Below are 17,115 nucleotides of genomic sequence, written 5' to 3' on the forward strand. Positions count from 1 at the left end.
GATGGTGACTTCAGCTCTCTCCACCCTCACAAACTCCTCCTCTCTGCAGTCCCAATCGAGAGAATGGTACCATCACCCACTGTCCGACTGTTGGGGGGCCTCCATAACAAAGTTGCACAAACTGGCTGGCTTAAAGCAACAAAAATTTATGCTCTCACAATTCAGGAATCCAGAAGTTTGAAATCAAGGTGTCCGTAGGGTTGCTTCCTTTCAAAGGACTCTGAGGGAAAATCTGTCCCGTGCCTATATCCTAGCTTCTGTCAATTTCTAGCAAGCCTTGGCCTTCCTTGGCTTACAGCCATGTAACGCCAATCTCTGCCTCTGTATCACATGGTCTTCACTCTCTGCACGTCTGCTTCTTCTCTTCCCACAAGGACACCAGTCATATTGGACTAAGGCCCACCCGAATCAGGTGTGACCTCATTTTGACTTAATTATGTCTACAGAGATCCTATTTACAAATACAGTCACATGCACAAGTACCAGCCGTTAGGATGACAACATGTCTTTAGAAAGGACACAGTGACACCCATAATACCCAACTCCTTTTCCAGGCTACAAATAGAGAAATCATCCTAGAAGTCTGTTCTCTTCCCTTTCTTGTCCAATCCGTCATCAAGCTCTGATTTCCCATCTGCAACGTCTCTCATCCAGCCCTCTCTGTCTGTCCTTCCTCCACACCCCAGGCCCATCTTCCACATAACTGCCGGTAGCTGCCTGTATCCCTCTACTCTTCTAAAATGTCTGGTGCCTACAGGACAATATCCAGATGCTAGCTTGACACCAGGCTCTGGACTCTGGCTCCAGCTCATTTTCTGCTTCTTTCCATGGCTCCCTGGCCTTAGCCACGCAGAATTTCTAGATGTGGCTTAGATGGGATCAAATGATAGAATACACTTCTTCCAAAGAGCCTTTCTCATTTCTCTGTTTTCAGACTTTTACTATGAAATTCACCATGTCATAGGGTAATCATATATTTGTTGACATATGTCTCCTCCAGCAACATCCCAACCACCACTTTCTAATTATGGTGTGAGCCTCTTACCCTCCTTAGTGATGACAGGAATATTTCTTAGCACCCAAAGATATTTGGTGAATTCACAGGTCCTTAGTTCTTAGCCACTCCTTCAGCCTTTGGTTTAACCTTCTTGACACAGTTTTCTCATTTGTAACACATAGTTCCCTCAATTTAGAGGATCTGTAAGATCCTTTTTAACAGCAATGTTCTGCAGTTGTCCTGACCCTTGTGTATTGTGCTGCATGAAAGAGCTTCTCTCTTTCAGGAGCAATCCAACCAATTGCACAAGAGTCTGGCCAATGGTACCAAACCAGCATTTTTTTTTTTTTTTCTTAAACCCCCTTGCAAATAATTTTTCAGTGAAAGACTTAGGGAGGAAACCCCTTGGCAAGATCCCAAGCCATGACTGGAAAACAAGCACAGTGACTTTGCTGTATAACGCCCTGAGAGCTGGAAAGGAACCTTGTGCCCACGAGATAATTCATCTTTGAACCATAAAATCTGAGGATTGTAAGCTACCTCGGAGGTCAATAGACGCTCACTCCCCAGTATACCTTTGGAGTGTGCGTGTAGTGTCAGGAAGTCAGGAGAATGTTGAAGACAATGAACCAAGGTCCATACAGTGACCTCATCATCATAGGAGGAGCCAAGTTCAAGTGTTCTTGCCTCTGTTTTATCCTCAAAACCCATTATATTCATTGAAATAACCGCATTTTACTCTATCTGGATAAATAACATACTTAAGAAATTATTTATCGTGCTGTTTAAATGGGAGCGTCTACACAGACAGCTGATTTGCACACCTCATCGCAAGCACAGTGTGACATATAGTCTGCTCTTGGAAACTGGCTCTCACATGGCATGAACCAAAAAACGAACGAAAAATATTTTAATATACCAAGCCCAAGGTAACAGTGTTAACTTTTAAGATTTCTCAGGAATAAAAAAAAAAAATAACAGCTGCTTTCTGAGAAAAATTATAAACATTAAGTTGCTGAAGAGACCCGTGTTTGCTCCTCTTACATGACCGTCAACAAGAATGCTGTTGTAAGTCAGGGAGCTGTGTTTCTGGTATCAAATAACAAGAACTTTGGTTTGGCTTTGTGGATTCTGTTGTCGGAGGGAGTGCTGCAGGCATCTGTGGAATGTTACATTCCCTCTAGGAAATAAGTCACTTGTCATCAATATGACCTTCTAGTTAATTAATGTTACAAACCCACTTTTGCTGTTGGGCCACATTATCTGCGTTGATAGAGAGTTTCCTTTTCAAAGGCCTCCACAGAGGATGATCACTGGGGTTACAGTAATAATAAAGCTAAAATCTGACATTCAGAATTAATCAGGAAGCATTGAACCCCACCCAGTAAAGGGAAACGGTGCAGCAGCCATTCAGAAGTGTATGCTGCCATCTGCTGGCCATAATGAAGAACTACATGCAACGCCCGTGGGCCAGGTGTTGTTGCCCTCGGAAAACCGAAGACCATTCTTCAAGTGATACGGAGGCAAATTCTCAGCGTAAGGACCTAAACAAAGAGAACAGTCCGTTTACAGAGAAAAGTATGAAGGTGGTCTTTCCTCTACTGGGTCAAAAGGCCAAAAGGAAGAATTCTTTACAATTTCTGAATTTTTCTGTTACCTTTAAAGTTTGGAATTCTGCCCTAATAGCTTAATGTAAATACAGAAATTCTCAGTAGCAGGACAAGAGACCCCCCAAGACACTGGTGGACCATGGCGTAAAATATATAGTAATTTCTCTGGGCCTCAGTTTTCTTATTTGTAAAGCCAAGACTTACTAAACCCTCATCACACTCTTAGAGTCTGTAAGAGTCTTGTTATCCTCTCTGGGCAGTGACAGCCGTGAGTTGTGGGACAGATCAGCGGGGTGACCATCCAGATGCTGCTTCTCAGGCTCAGACTGACGTTCGAAAGCACAACGCCCTTCGCTTAGGTCAACTTTGAAAATAGCCATTTTCTTGATGGTCAGTGATGGAGCCGAAAGCAAAAGCGAAGGTCTGTGCGATACTGTAGAAGAGGACTGCCAGCTCCGCTCCTTTCCTGCCCCCGAACACGGCTCCCACTCTCTTGGCGTTCCACTTCCCCACCCGTTCATCCCCATTCTAGCAGGGTTAGCAAGCCCCTCTGAGAGGTAGAGGCAAAGGAGTTGGTCTTACACACACACACACACACACACGTGCACACACAATGGTTATGGTTGTAATTATTCTATAGGATAATTACTAAAAATTATAATGACCTGGGGCACCTGGGTGTCTCGGGCAGTTAAGCCTCCAACTCTTGTTTTCAGCTCAGGTCATGATCTCAGAATCCTGGGATGGAATCCTGCCTTGGGCTTCATGCTCAGTGGGAAGTCTGCTTCTCTCTCTCCCTCTCCTCCCCCAACTTGGGAGTGCTCTCTCTCTCTCTCTCAAATAAATAAATCTTTTTTAAAAATGATAACAACCCATGAAAATACACGTGGCACAAGTCTTAGAATCTAGATTTTGTTGCCTGCCGCTCATTTCATAGCCATAAGACTTTTGGCTGAACAGGAAATCTTGCTCTTGTTTATTTCCTTCAACAAGTATTTCCAGCTCTGGACCAGAATACTGATCACACACCAGGCATGCGCTGACATGGGGGAATTCAGCAGGACATGTTTCAGACATTTGTCCCACCCTCATGGAGCACAGTCTATGAAAGAAACGCCCAAAAGAAATTACAAGGACAATGAGGATTAAGAAAGAGGGGCCCAGTATCTTTCTTCTTCATACCTGCGGGCATCACTCCTCTCTCTGAATGTGAGCTCCTGGAAGGCCAAATCCTAGTGTAGTACCTTAAGCCATTGCCACTTGAGAATAGACCAAGTATTTCTTCTCTGGGCCATCCTTCCAGAGGCCATAATGGCCAGTTTGTAAAAGAAAAGACAATTAAGAATGGGAGAAACCGGGGGGGTGCCTGGGTGGCTCAGTGGGTTAATGCCTCTCTGCCTTCAGCTCAGGTCGTGGTCCCAAGGTCCTGGGATGGAGCCCCACATCGGGCTCTCTGCTCGGCAGGGAGCCTGCTTCCCTTCCTCTCTCCTCTCTCTCTGCCTGCCTCTCTGCCTACTTGTGGTCCCTTGTCTGTCAAATAAATAAATAAAATCTTAAAAAAAAAAAAAAAAAAAAAAAGAATGGGAGAAACCTGAATTCCTCATAACAGAAATACCCCTGAGTCTGACTGGGAGTCACAGAACATTAATTCTGTGACATAAGAATTACATCATGTAGGGTCCTTTATCTGAATGGAGAGACGATTCGGATTTCTTGTGGGAAAGGAGACATGGTGTATATGGATGCTTTCAAAAGCTAAAAAAGCAGAAGAGAAAATTATTATTGCTAATATAGTAAGAAGTGCTTATAACAAATCATGTCACAGGTTTCTTAAGTCCTTTCAAAATTTAGTACATTTAAAAGTACCCCTATTCTTCATGAGGTGAAGCCCTGCATTAGGCTCCACACTCATTGGGGAAATGGGGAGTTTGCTTGAGATTCCCTCTCCTTCTGCCCCTCATTTCTCTCTCTCTCTCAAATAAATAAAATCTTTAAAAAATAATAAAATAAAATATAAAAATACCCCTATTCCTAGTCCTAAAATTGCTACCAGCGATTTTCCACTATCTCAGGAAATCATATACATTAAGTTTTTTAAAAAAATTCAAACTAGGGGTGCCTGGGTGGCTCAGTGGGTTAAAGCCTCTGCTTTCGGCTCAGGTCATGGTCTCAGGGTCCTGGGATCGAGCCCCTCATCGGGCTCTGCTCGGCGGGGAGCCTGCTTCCTTCTCTCTCTCTCTCTCTCTGCCTGCCTCTCTGCCTACTTGTGATCTCTGTCTGTCAAATAAATAAATAAAATCTTTAAAAAAAAAAAGAAAAGAAAAAATTCAAACTATCCTAATAAATAATTTATAAATGGTCTTTGAAATTACTTTTTTCTAGCATCCCCAAATTCAGAAGGAGTCCCAGTACATCAAATACCTCTGCTGTGACGACGCAAGGACCCTAAACCAATGGGTCATGGGAATAAGGATTGCCAAGGTGAGAGAGCATTTGGACTCACCCTGTCTTGAACTGCACACCAGCGTCCTGACCTGGGCGCAGGCTCTGTGCTACTTGCAAACGGCTGACCCATCCTTGGCTGGTCAGTGCTGCGATGCCGACTTCTTTACTTGCCCACAGGGCTTTTTTAATAGGTGAGAGTGATGGAAACACAGACCTCTCCAACGACCTGAGAATCAAGGGTTTACTCTCCTGTGAGGTTTCTCAGATCTTTATTTACTTATCGAGAGCTTTATTTACTCATAGTATGTAATTAAGAAACACAACACATAACCTGTGGTAGATATCCGTGGAGACCCACGTAATCAGAACTGAGAGGCGAAAGCCCTCCTCTGATATCTAGTAGAAGTATTAACTGACTCTGCTAATCTGGCAAGTCATTTACCACGAGAAAGCAATCTGTGGATTTTTTACTGAAATAAACTAAAAAACAGCTCAGGAAAGAAGTAAAAAGAGTATTTAGAAAGTACTTTTTTCCCTCAATATGTATATTGCAGTTGGGTGCGAGATTTGGATAAATGGATTTCTTTCTTGCTTCTTCTGTGTTTTCTCCCCAGTATGGCAAGACTCTCTATGATAACTATCAGCGGGCTGTGGCGCGGGCCGGGCTCGCCTCCCGGTGGACAAACCTGGGCCCTGCCAGCGCGGCCCCACCTACTACAGGTACCATGCAAGGAAATCCTGACAAGCTTAGAGTTCATGTTCAAACTTACCCAACACATTTGATAAAAACAGAACTTTGTTGGCTCACGATCTCCTCACACACCTGTATGTTTCTTTATGAATAGATTCTTAGCAAAGCTTCAACATTTATAATGTTGAACAATAATACTATACAGCTTCAGCATTTATAACCAACATTTATAAATGTGATTCTCAGCAAAGTTTCAACCACTTTCTCATGATAGGCTTGTGGATTAGATGGTGATCGCCGGTGTAGGCTGAGCTAGTAGAATACTGTGTCTCAACAGAGTATAAAGGTGTCCAAAGCTCCATTAGCACCCAGCAGACAGCCCACACAAAGGACGAGATCATTCCCTGGTGTTTTGCCTCATGGTATCATGGCCAGAGCCTTGTACTCAATCTGGGACATCACATTCCATGGTAACATAACAGCTTCTTATTTGTAATTTTGAGAAGGACAGAACTTTGAGAGATGAAGTATGTACAAGGCATCATTTTACATAGACTATTTCTGGTTCCTACACCAACCCTGCAAAGTATAGATTATTATCCACACTCCACAGCTGAAGAAATTCTGAAGCTGGGATAAGTGAGTGTCTCGTGGCTGAGCTGTAATTCAAACACCTTGTCTTTATGATAAATAATGATTGGAAGAACTGGAACCATTTATAGCAGGAAAGTTCTGGCCATTGTCCTTCAGTGTTAGAGAATGGCCATATCAAAGGCCAGTATATATAGTCTTTGCTGCTGAAAGGGTCAAAGCTGCTTGAAAGTATAGAAGGTGCAATATGGCAGATTTGACCCAACACCTGAAGAGGTTTTCACTGGATGTGACCAGATGGGCTGCACTGTGTGCAGTGAGCTTCTGACATTTTGCTGAATAAAACTGTTTTCTGCAGAGCACTTACCACAATTTGTAATTATTTTATGTATTTATGAACATGTTTGGTGCCTGTTTTCTCCACTGGACTCTAAGTCTCCAAAAGACAAAGGACCATCTCATCATGTTGCACATTGTGTTCCCGGAGTTTACAAGCCAGGCATATAGTAAATATTTATTGAGTTACTAAATGAAGGGTTGCTGAATTTGGTTGGGGGTTGGGTTTCCTAATTCTATCAGTCTTCAGCTTGGGAGTCAAACACCACTTGGAGTTCCAGACTGTCAGTTTTCCGCTTCCCAAGATGGAGTCCTTCTTTGGGATGAGGCATCCTGAGACCACCTGGGACATCTTTCCCAGGAGCACGGGACTCTTTTCCAGTAAAGGCTCCTGGGCTATTTCTGAGGCAGATCCCGTGGCCTCAGGTCTTACTAAGGGTGAGCCTGTAAGGCTCTAAGTCTTTTGATTTGAGGGAACAATAAGATGCCTTTCCTTTCCAGACAACCAAAGAATTTTTTCTTCTGAGCATTTTTCTCTAAAATTGGGGTCACTGACTTTAGCAAATAGCTCTGCTTCTTACCAGCTAACAGTTGTAGTTATTTTTCACAAGCATTGACATCTCAGCCATTTCCCAGAAGGAAGCAGCTAGTATATACTGACAGACACACTGTCACCCAGACAGGTTTCATAGCCTGGCTCTGGCTGACTAAGTATCCGTCAGGGAGTTTGGGCTTCGTGGTCAGCAGCCAGGAAGAGCCATATCCAGTCAGATGCTCAGGGGGTCATCTGTGGCATCAGCTGTATTCATTTTGCTCATTCAGATCACAGACTGTCTCTGTGGTTCAATGAGAAAAATATCCGGTCTTTGGCCTCAGTTCCAGACACAGCCTCAAGAGCCCAAGGAATTTCCTGAAGGATCGTGTCTTTGTTATGCCAATGAGGCGGCTCCTGCCAGGGCCCCCTGGTAGCTTCAGGATGGGGGCTGGTGCCAAAAAGACCAAGCAAGTGATTCCACCACAGAGCTCTGGATGTCACCCACAACTGGGCCCTTAATACCACCCACTGATCTTACTACGGTTCCCGAGACTAGCGGCTCTCAGCTGAGGGTGACCTTGCCCCCTAGGGAAGATTTTGCAATGCTTACAAACAGTTTTGGTTGTCACACCTTGGGGGAAATGCTTATGATATCTAATGGGTAGAGGCTAAGCATGCCGCCTGTCCTAAAATGACAGCTCCCCACACAATAAAGAATTTACCAGTCCCAGATGTCAATAACATTGAGAAAACCTGTTCCTGTCAATGTAATTCCTAGGTTCTCTCACTGTTTCACATGTTCTTCACTCTCCTCAGTCTTCCAACCCCCAAATCCTTCACTCTCAGCAAAGAAAATGGAACTATCAAGTGGGAACTCCTTTGACTTCCCACCACGAAACCCGACAACTTACCTGCATCTGTATCCATCCCAGCCTGCGTCCCTTGTGTTACTCCCTAACAAGGGCCAGTCCTTCCATGCCTGCTCTGGTCCCCTATTCGGACACCAGTCGATCTTCTGCAGTATCACTCTGATGCCCACCAATGGAGTTAGCTCAGACCACACAGGCCAATGGGACCATCCCCAACAAGGCTGCCTTTCTTCATATGCCAGCCATACTTCTGACCTACTGCCTACAATTTTAGGTGTTCCCACTACCCCTTCAGATTCAACACATCACCAGAATGACTCACAGTACTCAGGAAAGTGCTATTATTATTATTATTATTATTATTATTTTATTATAAAGGATACAGATCAGGGCCAGCCAAATAAAGAGTCACACAGGGCAAGGTCGAGGAGGGCCCTGGCTGCAGAGCTGCTTTGTCCTCTCATCAACCACATGACTGATTTCAGCGCCCTCCCCAGAGGTTGGTTTAGCTCACAGCCCCCAACCCTCTAATCACCTGTTAGTGTTTCTGGTAGCCAACCCACATGCCAAGCCATCTTGTTAGCATATACTCAGATGGGATCCTAGGGTTTCATTGAATAGCAAAGACATTCCAGTCATTCTGGAAATACCAGGAGTTTTAGAAGTTCTGTGCTAGGGACTCAGGACAAAGACTAGACAGATGCTTATCATACCATCCTTTTCTACTTTCTCTTCTGCTCTACGGGGTCCTTCTCATCAACATTGTCCCCTTCAAACAAATAAGTTTTAAAACCCTCCTATAATTCTACATCTCCCTCCAGCTACTGCCCCCCCCCCAACAAGCAAACTATTCTGAAGGGTAGACCGCATGTGCTGCCTCCACTTTTCTACCCTCGTTCACTCTTCCACTCATTTCAGGCAAGTTTCTGCCTTTAATATCCCATGGAAAAGGCTTGCTAATTCCACCAGTGGCCTCTATGCAATTAAACGCCTCTGTGCAACTAAACCCATTTTCTTATCTGACCTTTCAGCAGCATCAACATGATTGACCTCTCCTCCCCGAAACAGTCTCCTGTATTGGCTTTTCAATAGCACACACTCCACGTCTTCCATCCCACCCCCAACTTCTCTGGTCATTTCTAATGTCCTCTACTAACTCTTCTTCTATGCCACCTTAAATTACCCACAACCCAGTCAATTCTAACCCTGTTCTCATGTTACACTGTCTCTCTAAGTGGTCTAAATCCACTCATGGCACCATTTTTGTGCTGACTACCCACAAATCTATAAATCCAACCCAGACTTTCTGTAAACCTCCAAAACCATGTATCCAACTGTCTGCCCAGTGGCTCCACTTGGATACATCAGACACAGCATCATCATCTTACCCTCCAAACCTGCTCTTCTATTGTTGTTCTCAAGTTTCTGTTAATAATAATCACCATCTGCCCAGTAGCTCATGCAGGACACATGCAAGAAAAGCTCACTCATTCCAAATCCAGTCACCCCCAAATCCTGTTGATTCTACCTTCTAAATATTGGTCAAATCTGTTGAGGTCTGTTCATCTCCGTTCCCACAAAAACCAAGCCGCCATGATTTTTCACTTGGCCTCCGGTGGTGGTGGCATACCAGCTCAATTCCCTACATTTGCAGACTTCTATCCCTCCCTGAGTCACCTTTCTAAATGCAAATGTGATCTCTCCACTATGGGTAGCATTTCAGAAGCTTTCCACTAACCTTAGATAAAGTCCCAAATCCTTAGCAAGGCCAACCAAGCCTGCATAATAAGAGCCTTGCCCAGCCCTGCCACTTCTTTTAATCACCTGTCTCGTCCTGTTCCTGGCTCATGGGCCACTTGCTTTTCCTAGTTCTTCAAAGCCCCAAACACCATCCTTTCTTAGGGACTTCAGATGATGTTCCCTCTGTGATATTTTTTCTTTCATGTGGCTAAGCCCTTCCTATCCTCAGGTCTACAACGAATTGTCCTTTATAAGTCAGTTTGATTAATTTAGAACTGTTTTCTCCTCTAGACACGAAAGGGCATCATGAGGTTTTTCTGCTATGACTTCCCAACTGAAAAAACATGGAGGCATTGTTCTGTATCCAAAGTGCTTCACAAGTAATTTATTCTTGATAAATGACAGCTTTTTTTTTTTCATATTAGAGAACAGCCATAAACGGTTTTGTTTGGGGTTTTGTTTTGTTTTGTTTTTAGCACTTATTAAATCACTTTGACTTTAGCAACTATTTTTAGTCAGGACTCTTCACATGGCAATTGACAGAAATCCAACTCAGTCTGGTTTAAGCAACAAAGAGTGAGGGGGAGAGATTTATTAATGCACAAAACTAGGAGGTCCAGGGGTAGGCAGCTTTCAGGCACAGCAAGATCCAGGACTGTAAGTGATGTCATCAAGATATGGTCTCTTTCTTAGGCACTGTCTCCATAAGGTGGCAAAGATCGCCAATGATTCTCTAGGCTTACATTCTTCACAGAGCTATAAATATTAGTACAAATAGAATGCCTCATCTCTGAAAACGCTCTGGAAGGGTTCTGTTTCATGCCCATTCCTAACGATCCCGCTGTGCCCAAGAGGTTGCTGCCCTCGGACTTGCCCGGTCAAGTGGGAGAATTGGCCTTTCACAAACCGTGTGAGTTAAGAATGAGGGGTGTGGGGCTTGGTCCCCTTTTCAGAATGCACTTGAGTCCTATAAAGCATTTGGGGCTCATATTTGTTCAATCAGCTTCCAACCCCTAATTTCTCTGAGGACTCCTAAAGAGAGAGTGGGAAAGACTATATGCTGCTTGACGGCTGGGACTGTTAATACAGTGAACCCAGACAACCTGGAACCCAAGTCAGTAGTACCTACATACCTAGGTTGTCCCAGGATGGGGCAGAGAGCCCACAGAAAAGATTGGATCTCCTGGTACATGGGAAGACCGCAGCTTGGAACATTTGGGATATTATTATTATTATTATTATTAATTTGTTCTCACAGACAGATTAAAGACCAGCACATCATAGTTAACATAATAACACACACTGTGTTGGTGAGAAATCAGCCTGTGTATGTGTTTGGGCAAAAGAAGCAAAAAGAAAATACATTTGTGCCCTTTAAAGGAATTTCTCCAAATGGTCTTCAGGATTCAGCTTCAGTTTCTGTTTGCTTTGTACAAGTGTTTATATATAAAGAAAGGATTTGAATATGTATAAGAAAATCCTAAGTATAAACATCCTAAGACTTTAAGATGCTTAGACTTGTTGCTTCCTGACCTCCAGAACAAAGCTATGGCTAATTAGAGCCGTTTAATGAGCCTTAGAGCTAGAGAAATGCACATTTACCGGTCACATCAAGTAGGTTCTGACAGCACAGCTAAGGCGAGCTGAGGAGGGAAAGGGAAGGTCCTGAGGAGGGAAAGGGAAGGTCCGCTCAGAACAAGGAGGTGGCTGTCCTTGCTGAATGAGGAACATGGATTTTGTAAGAAAAAACTGGCAATAGAGAACGTGGTTATAGCCTGTTCTAATATTTCAACCGCATAAATGGACACAAATATCTTTATCCTGAAGTCACTTCAAACACACAGAAAAGTTGTTAAGAACAGCACAATGAACCCTTTTCCCAGATCACCAATACTGAGGATTTGTCATATTTGTTTTACTTCTATCTCCCAACTCCCACTTTTCCATATCCTGTCCACAGACATGTGCTTTCCAAACCCCTTCAGAGTAGACTGACTACATCACACACGTTTCCCCTCCAGTCTTGCCTTTGTGGTTCCTAAAATCAAGACTATTCTCTTACTAACCATAGTACAATTATCAAATCTGGAGAATTTCATATTAATATTATCTAAACCGCAGCCCGTGTTCCAGTTCTGCCGGTTGTCCCAGCAGTGCCTTCAATAGCCACGGGTTTCCCTGGCACAGACTCTGTCCGGGATTGTGTGTGGCATTTACTTATCATGTCTCCTTAGTCCCCCTTCATCTGGAATATTCCCCCAGCCTTTCTCTGTCAGGACACTAACACTTTTTAAGAACAAGGACCATTTATTTTATAGAACACCCCTCAGTTTGGATGTGTCTGATGTTTCCTTATGATTCATCTCAGGTAGTGTGTTTTTGGCGGGAATCCTGCGTGAGGGCTGCATGTCCTTCACAGGGTATCACGATAGGAGGCATATGGTGTCTATTTGCCCCTCATTGGAAACATTCATTTTGACCACTCGGCTAATGTGTTTTCCAATTTCTGTCCTGTACAGATTTCCATCTGGTATTTAATAATTTGTAGAGAGATACTAGAGGCCCTATTAATATTCTCTTATCAAACACTTGCTTCTTGCCAAGCTCAAGTTCTTAACAGCCTTCTTTGAGTTGTTATGTAGATGGATGAGTTTCTCAAACTATTGGAAAAATATTTGAAGAAACAAGTAAAAGGTCATTTCATAAATATCTGACAGAACAGCTGGCATTGAGCATAGCTAAAGCAGTCTCTGAGTTCACTCTGTCATCGTGGGCTGGGTGGAAGTTCGGTCATTGGAGAAATGGCTTTCGTGTGTGGAGAAATGGCTTTCGTGTGTGGAGAGATGGCCATGCTTTCCAGGATGTTCTCTAAGGAACCACAGAGATTCCACGTACATCTGAAGAAATCTATCAGGTTCCCTGAAAACTGAAACCTCAGTCTCACTTTTGTGACAAAGGGTAAACTAAAAGGCAGGAAAATAAGTGCTTATCAGAACTTTCTGGAAGAAAGTCTATTCCAGGTTATTTCAGAAGTCTGCACATTTTCCTCAGTCCCCTCGGTCTACTATTTTTGTGCCCATAATATGTTCTGTTGAGAAAAATGTTCAAAAGTTGTTCCTGTACACAGCACAGTATGGAACTAGAATCATATTTTTCAGAAAAATCTTCAACAACAGGAATTTTTTAAACAGTTTTTCAGAGTTTATTCTCCACTTATCATGGGGTTTTAAGGGATGCCTGGTGGCCCAGTTAGTTAAGTGTCCGACTTTCGATTTCAGCTCAGGTCGTGATCTCAGGGTTGTTGAGATAGAGCCCTTAATAGGGCTCTGTGCTGGGTGTGAAACCTTGAAACCTGTTTAAGGTTCTTTCTCTGCCTCTCCTTCCCTACTCTTCCTCTCCAAAAGAAAAAAAGGAAAAAAAAAAAAAAAGTCTTTTGAAAAAGAACACACTATTCTCTAGGTCCCTAGTTAATTGAGATGTTGTAGCCTATATAAAGCATTCACTTTCCTGAACCTTTGCTGAATTTCATGAAGTATTGCCATAGAATGTCAGATTTTCTGTTAAGGCCTGTGTACCTATGACTCCTTGTCTTTTGCTTTGGAAATATATAAACTACTTTATGTTTTTAGATGAACTTGCAAGAATGTTGAATATGCCTTACCCACCCTTCTTGTTTTTCTCCCCTCTTATCAGGGCTTAAAGCAGGCACCACTCAGGCCAACGGTCAGATCCCCCAGGCTGTACATTCTGTAAGTGCTGTTCTCGAAGAAGCCCAGAGGCATGCAGAAACAGCTAAGGTAAGGCCAGAGAGGAACTGACATCATTCTCAGCCTCTTTCTGGTAAGCCCACATTCTAAACCATTAGCAGTGTGCAGTAACTGCTCTGAGAAAAGAGAAAATCTAGTTACAACAACTAAGAAGTCATTATAATTTCATTTAAGTAATTGCCTTTTTTTTTTTTATCTTACACTTACACAGACTAGAATAGAAAGTTAAAGCCAACTGTTATCACATTGCTCCAGGAAAATGTAAAAAAAAATTTTTTAATACTTTTGCTTGGTAAATAGTTTTAATTTAGCTACACTGATTTTGGCTGAAGAGATTTTCTTGGTTTAGACAAGTGGTTTTAGCATTTTGAAAGTAGACCCTGAGTTTTAAGTCTTTGGGATTTTTACTTATCTTTTTCTGAATAAATTAGAGCAACCGGTTAATCAGAAGCCCTATATTAAATGCTGACTAAGCCCCAAAACCAGATTAGATGACTACTAAAAAGGTTCTATTAGAAAATGTGCATTTTATATTTCTCTGTTAATGTTCTACTTACATCCTCAGGGTGATGGAGAAGAAAGCACATTTTAAAATAATAGCCAAATTGATATAACATTCTCCGTAACTTTTTCTTCAGTAGAGGAGATTAATGAAGACTTATTTAATCTGAAAATTGTAGCTGAAAGTTAAAATCTAGTTACTAGTCTAATTGGGAACATATCAACTGACTATTCCGTTGAATATTTTCCATGTGTGATTCAAGCAGCCTTGAATAATTGTACCTTCCATAATTTTTCACTTCACTCCCCCCTTTCACTTGTCTATCAGCCTATGGAGAGAGGAATTAAATCTTGTATTTATTGAAATTGTTATAATTTTTGAAAACCGTTGTAGACCATTGAAAGTTGTGTTTCTCTAATATTCTTACGAGCTTCTCAAGTCCGACATCAGGCACTGAGCCGTCCGTTCTTATTATTTCTATGGTTCCTGTGAAGCAACTTAAGAGAAACACTCGAAAATACTGAAAGCAATGAAAGGATCCCAGAATAGAAATGACTTAGCTTTGTGTGAACATCAATTCCCAAACGGCCGGTTGAGAATTTTTTTTAAAGTCATCACTAGTCAACTAGCTCATCTTGCCAAGCAAATAAACTGAATAAAACAGAAACTCAATCATAAGGCACTTTGTAGGAGAAAAACAAAACAAAACGTCACTTCTAAATTTAATCGTCAGTGGTAAGAGGTTGTTAAGCAAAAAAAAACTTGATAAATTGTAAATTGCAATGATAATTATCACTAAAACAGAGGGATTCAGCTAAGCTGCCTGAAATTCCTGAGGAAGTTGCATTATATAAATGTAAGTTACTGTTATCTGTTCCACTGTTGGCAGAAGGAGGACTTTGCCTCTTCAGCCTCTGAGCAAGTCTGGTGTTGTGGTTTCCACCACAACACCGGCTGCATGACTTTCCTCTTTCAAACCCAGGCACACACCTGGCTCATTTGATATCATCATAACCTTGAGGCATTAGATAATAACTAAGCCTGTGATGCTCATTTTATTCCTGACAGCTGACTGTCACACAGTTTAACAAAAAGTAAATCTAAGATTGTGGACTCGGTGTGTGCCTTCTCCGTCCACCCACCACCTCCCTTGAAGTTGTCATGCCGAAGGAGAAAAGCACATAATTGGCTTCTCCCTGGTAGCTCACAGTCCTGGGGAGCAGCACGTTTGTACTCAGCAGGCCAGCAATCACTGATGCAAGAGAAGGCAGAACAGGTCTGCTAGGAGAGTTATTCTTTGTGCCCAGATTTGTACAAAGGTTACCGGTAACCTAGTGAAAACTCCCGTTTAATTTTTCCCTTCCATCTTCCTTGTACTAATCAAAGGAGGACATCTAAGCCAGGAGATTTGGGGAAGATTTGGGGAAGCTTCTTAATCACCTCTCTGCCACCGGAGGTATGATACAGAAGCAAAGTAATTTCATAGATACCTGCTCCTCAGACCAAGAAAAATGTTAGGGCTGCACATGCCCAGGACTGGGGCTGGCTTGTGTTGGGAACCAAGGCATGAGTGGGAATTCCAGGAGAGCCATTTTGCTTCCGTTTTGAATTTCCTTAGACTGAGCTTAGGGTAGGTAAAAACCTCCTGTTCCATTTACTTAAGAAAACATAGTAGATAAGCCTTAAAGAATGTTATTATCAGTAATAACGTTAAGGGCCATTTGGAGTCATTCTCCTAAGGCAGAGCAAAGAGGAGCTAGCTGGTGAACCGCCTGTGGTCTCAGGGCCTGAGCAATGGAGGCTCCCCCCACCCCTCAGGAGGCAGATCTCGCCTTTCAGTGGAAATGTCATGCTGTGGTTGCTCTGTTGAAGGACAAGAAGCCAGCGCTTGGTAACCACGACCCAGGAGCGCCCAGGGCCCACCAGCTGCCCAAGTCCAGCCTGCCACCTCCCCCTCCCGTGCGACGGTCTTCAGACGTCTGCGGCAGCCCCGCGACAGTGCCCAGGGCCAAAGGCCGGAGCGGAGGCTTCCCTGCCGCGCCCGACGACTCTCTGCCACCACCCCCGCCGCCGCCGCCCCTGGAGGAGGACGAGCTCCCTCCGCCGCCCCCTGATTTTAACGACGGGCCCCCGGACTTCGTGCCTCCGCCACCGCCGTCGTTTGCAGGGGATGCGGGCTCTCAGTTACCGCCCCCGCCTCCTCCCCCACCTGCACCTGCACCCGAGGCCCCGAAGCCGCCCCCCGCTGGCGTTAAAAGGCCTCCTGCTCCCCCGAAGAGGAAAGAGAACCCGGGACCGCCCGGCGGGGGAGGCAGCGGAGAGCAAGATTTCATGTCCGATCTAATGAAAGCTTTGCAAAAGAAAAGAGGCAACATGTCCTAAGGAAAACGGATAAATATCTTCTTGTGATGGGCATAATCTTTTCTAACCTCAAGTGCATTTTTACTACTCTATTTTTGTGACATCTTGTTCATTTTCGGTAAAATATCAACACATTCAGACGAGAAATTATGTAAAATGTCTCACTCACTGTAGCTCAAACACATTCATAACCATTAACCTAACACAGAAGTTTAAGAATCTGCCTAAATGTACATATCTTCACTGTTTCCACTTCTGTGAATTCATTTTCCCTTCCAAGTTAACTAAAAAATGTTTTTATGTTCATTCATTTTAATATGTTCAGAAGCATCAAATTAATAAAGTTTATTTTTTTCTTGAAGACGCTATTTCTAAAAATATTTCTAAAAACAAATCTACTGCGATATCCATGTTATAATATACTTGACCTTTTAAAATAGCTTTCAAAGTCGTGGGCCATCTAAAGTGTTGTTAATCTTCGAGATATTTTCCATCTCCACCCCCAAAGACCTTCAGAATTTTCCGAAAAAAAATGGAAAGAGGGAAAAACAGGAGAGGTAGAGTGAATTCAGTTTCTTCGAGACAATGGCTTGATGGATGGGGGTCCCGGACATCCATTGTTTTGGTTTTCCAGTGGTCAAATAGCATAGTAATGAAGAAAAGAGACGTGT

At 43.1% G+C, this 17,115-nt stretch overlaps 1 protein-coding gene across 2 annotated transcripts in view; it reads left to right on the plus strand.

Moving 5' to 3' along the window:
- Nucleotides 1-16,604, plus strand: part of APBB1IP (amyloid beta precursor protein binding family B member 1 interacting protein) — a 111,580-nt gene extending 94,976 nt beyond the window's left edge. For both annotated transcript variants that reach the window (XM_032848956.1, XM_032848955.1), the window contains 4 exons: nucleotides 4,990-5,088; nucleotides 5,667-5,772; nucleotides 13,508-13,611; nucleotides 15,956-16,604. In XM_032848956.1, coding sequence (XP_032704847.1) covers nucleotides 4,990-5,088; nucleotides 5,667-5,772; nucleotides 13,508-13,611; nucleotides 15,956-16,465 — 819 coding nt within the window. In that variant the 3' untranslated portion in view covers nucleotides 16,466-16,604. The remainder of the gene's footprint in view (nucleotides 1-4,989; nucleotides 5,089-5,666; nucleotides 5,773-13,507; nucleotides 13,612-15,955) is intronic.
- Nucleotides 16,605-17,115: the final 511 nt, after the last annotated feature.

The sequence above is a fragment of the Lontra canadensis genome, unplaced genomic scaffold, assembly GCF_010015895.1.
Source record: "Lontra canadensis isolate GAN:19392208 unplaced genomic scaffold, GSC_riverotter_1.0 scaffold215, whole genome shotgun sequence".
Lineage (NCBI taxonomy): Eukaryota > Metazoa > Chordata > Mammalia > Carnivora > Mustelidae > Lontra > Lontra canadensis.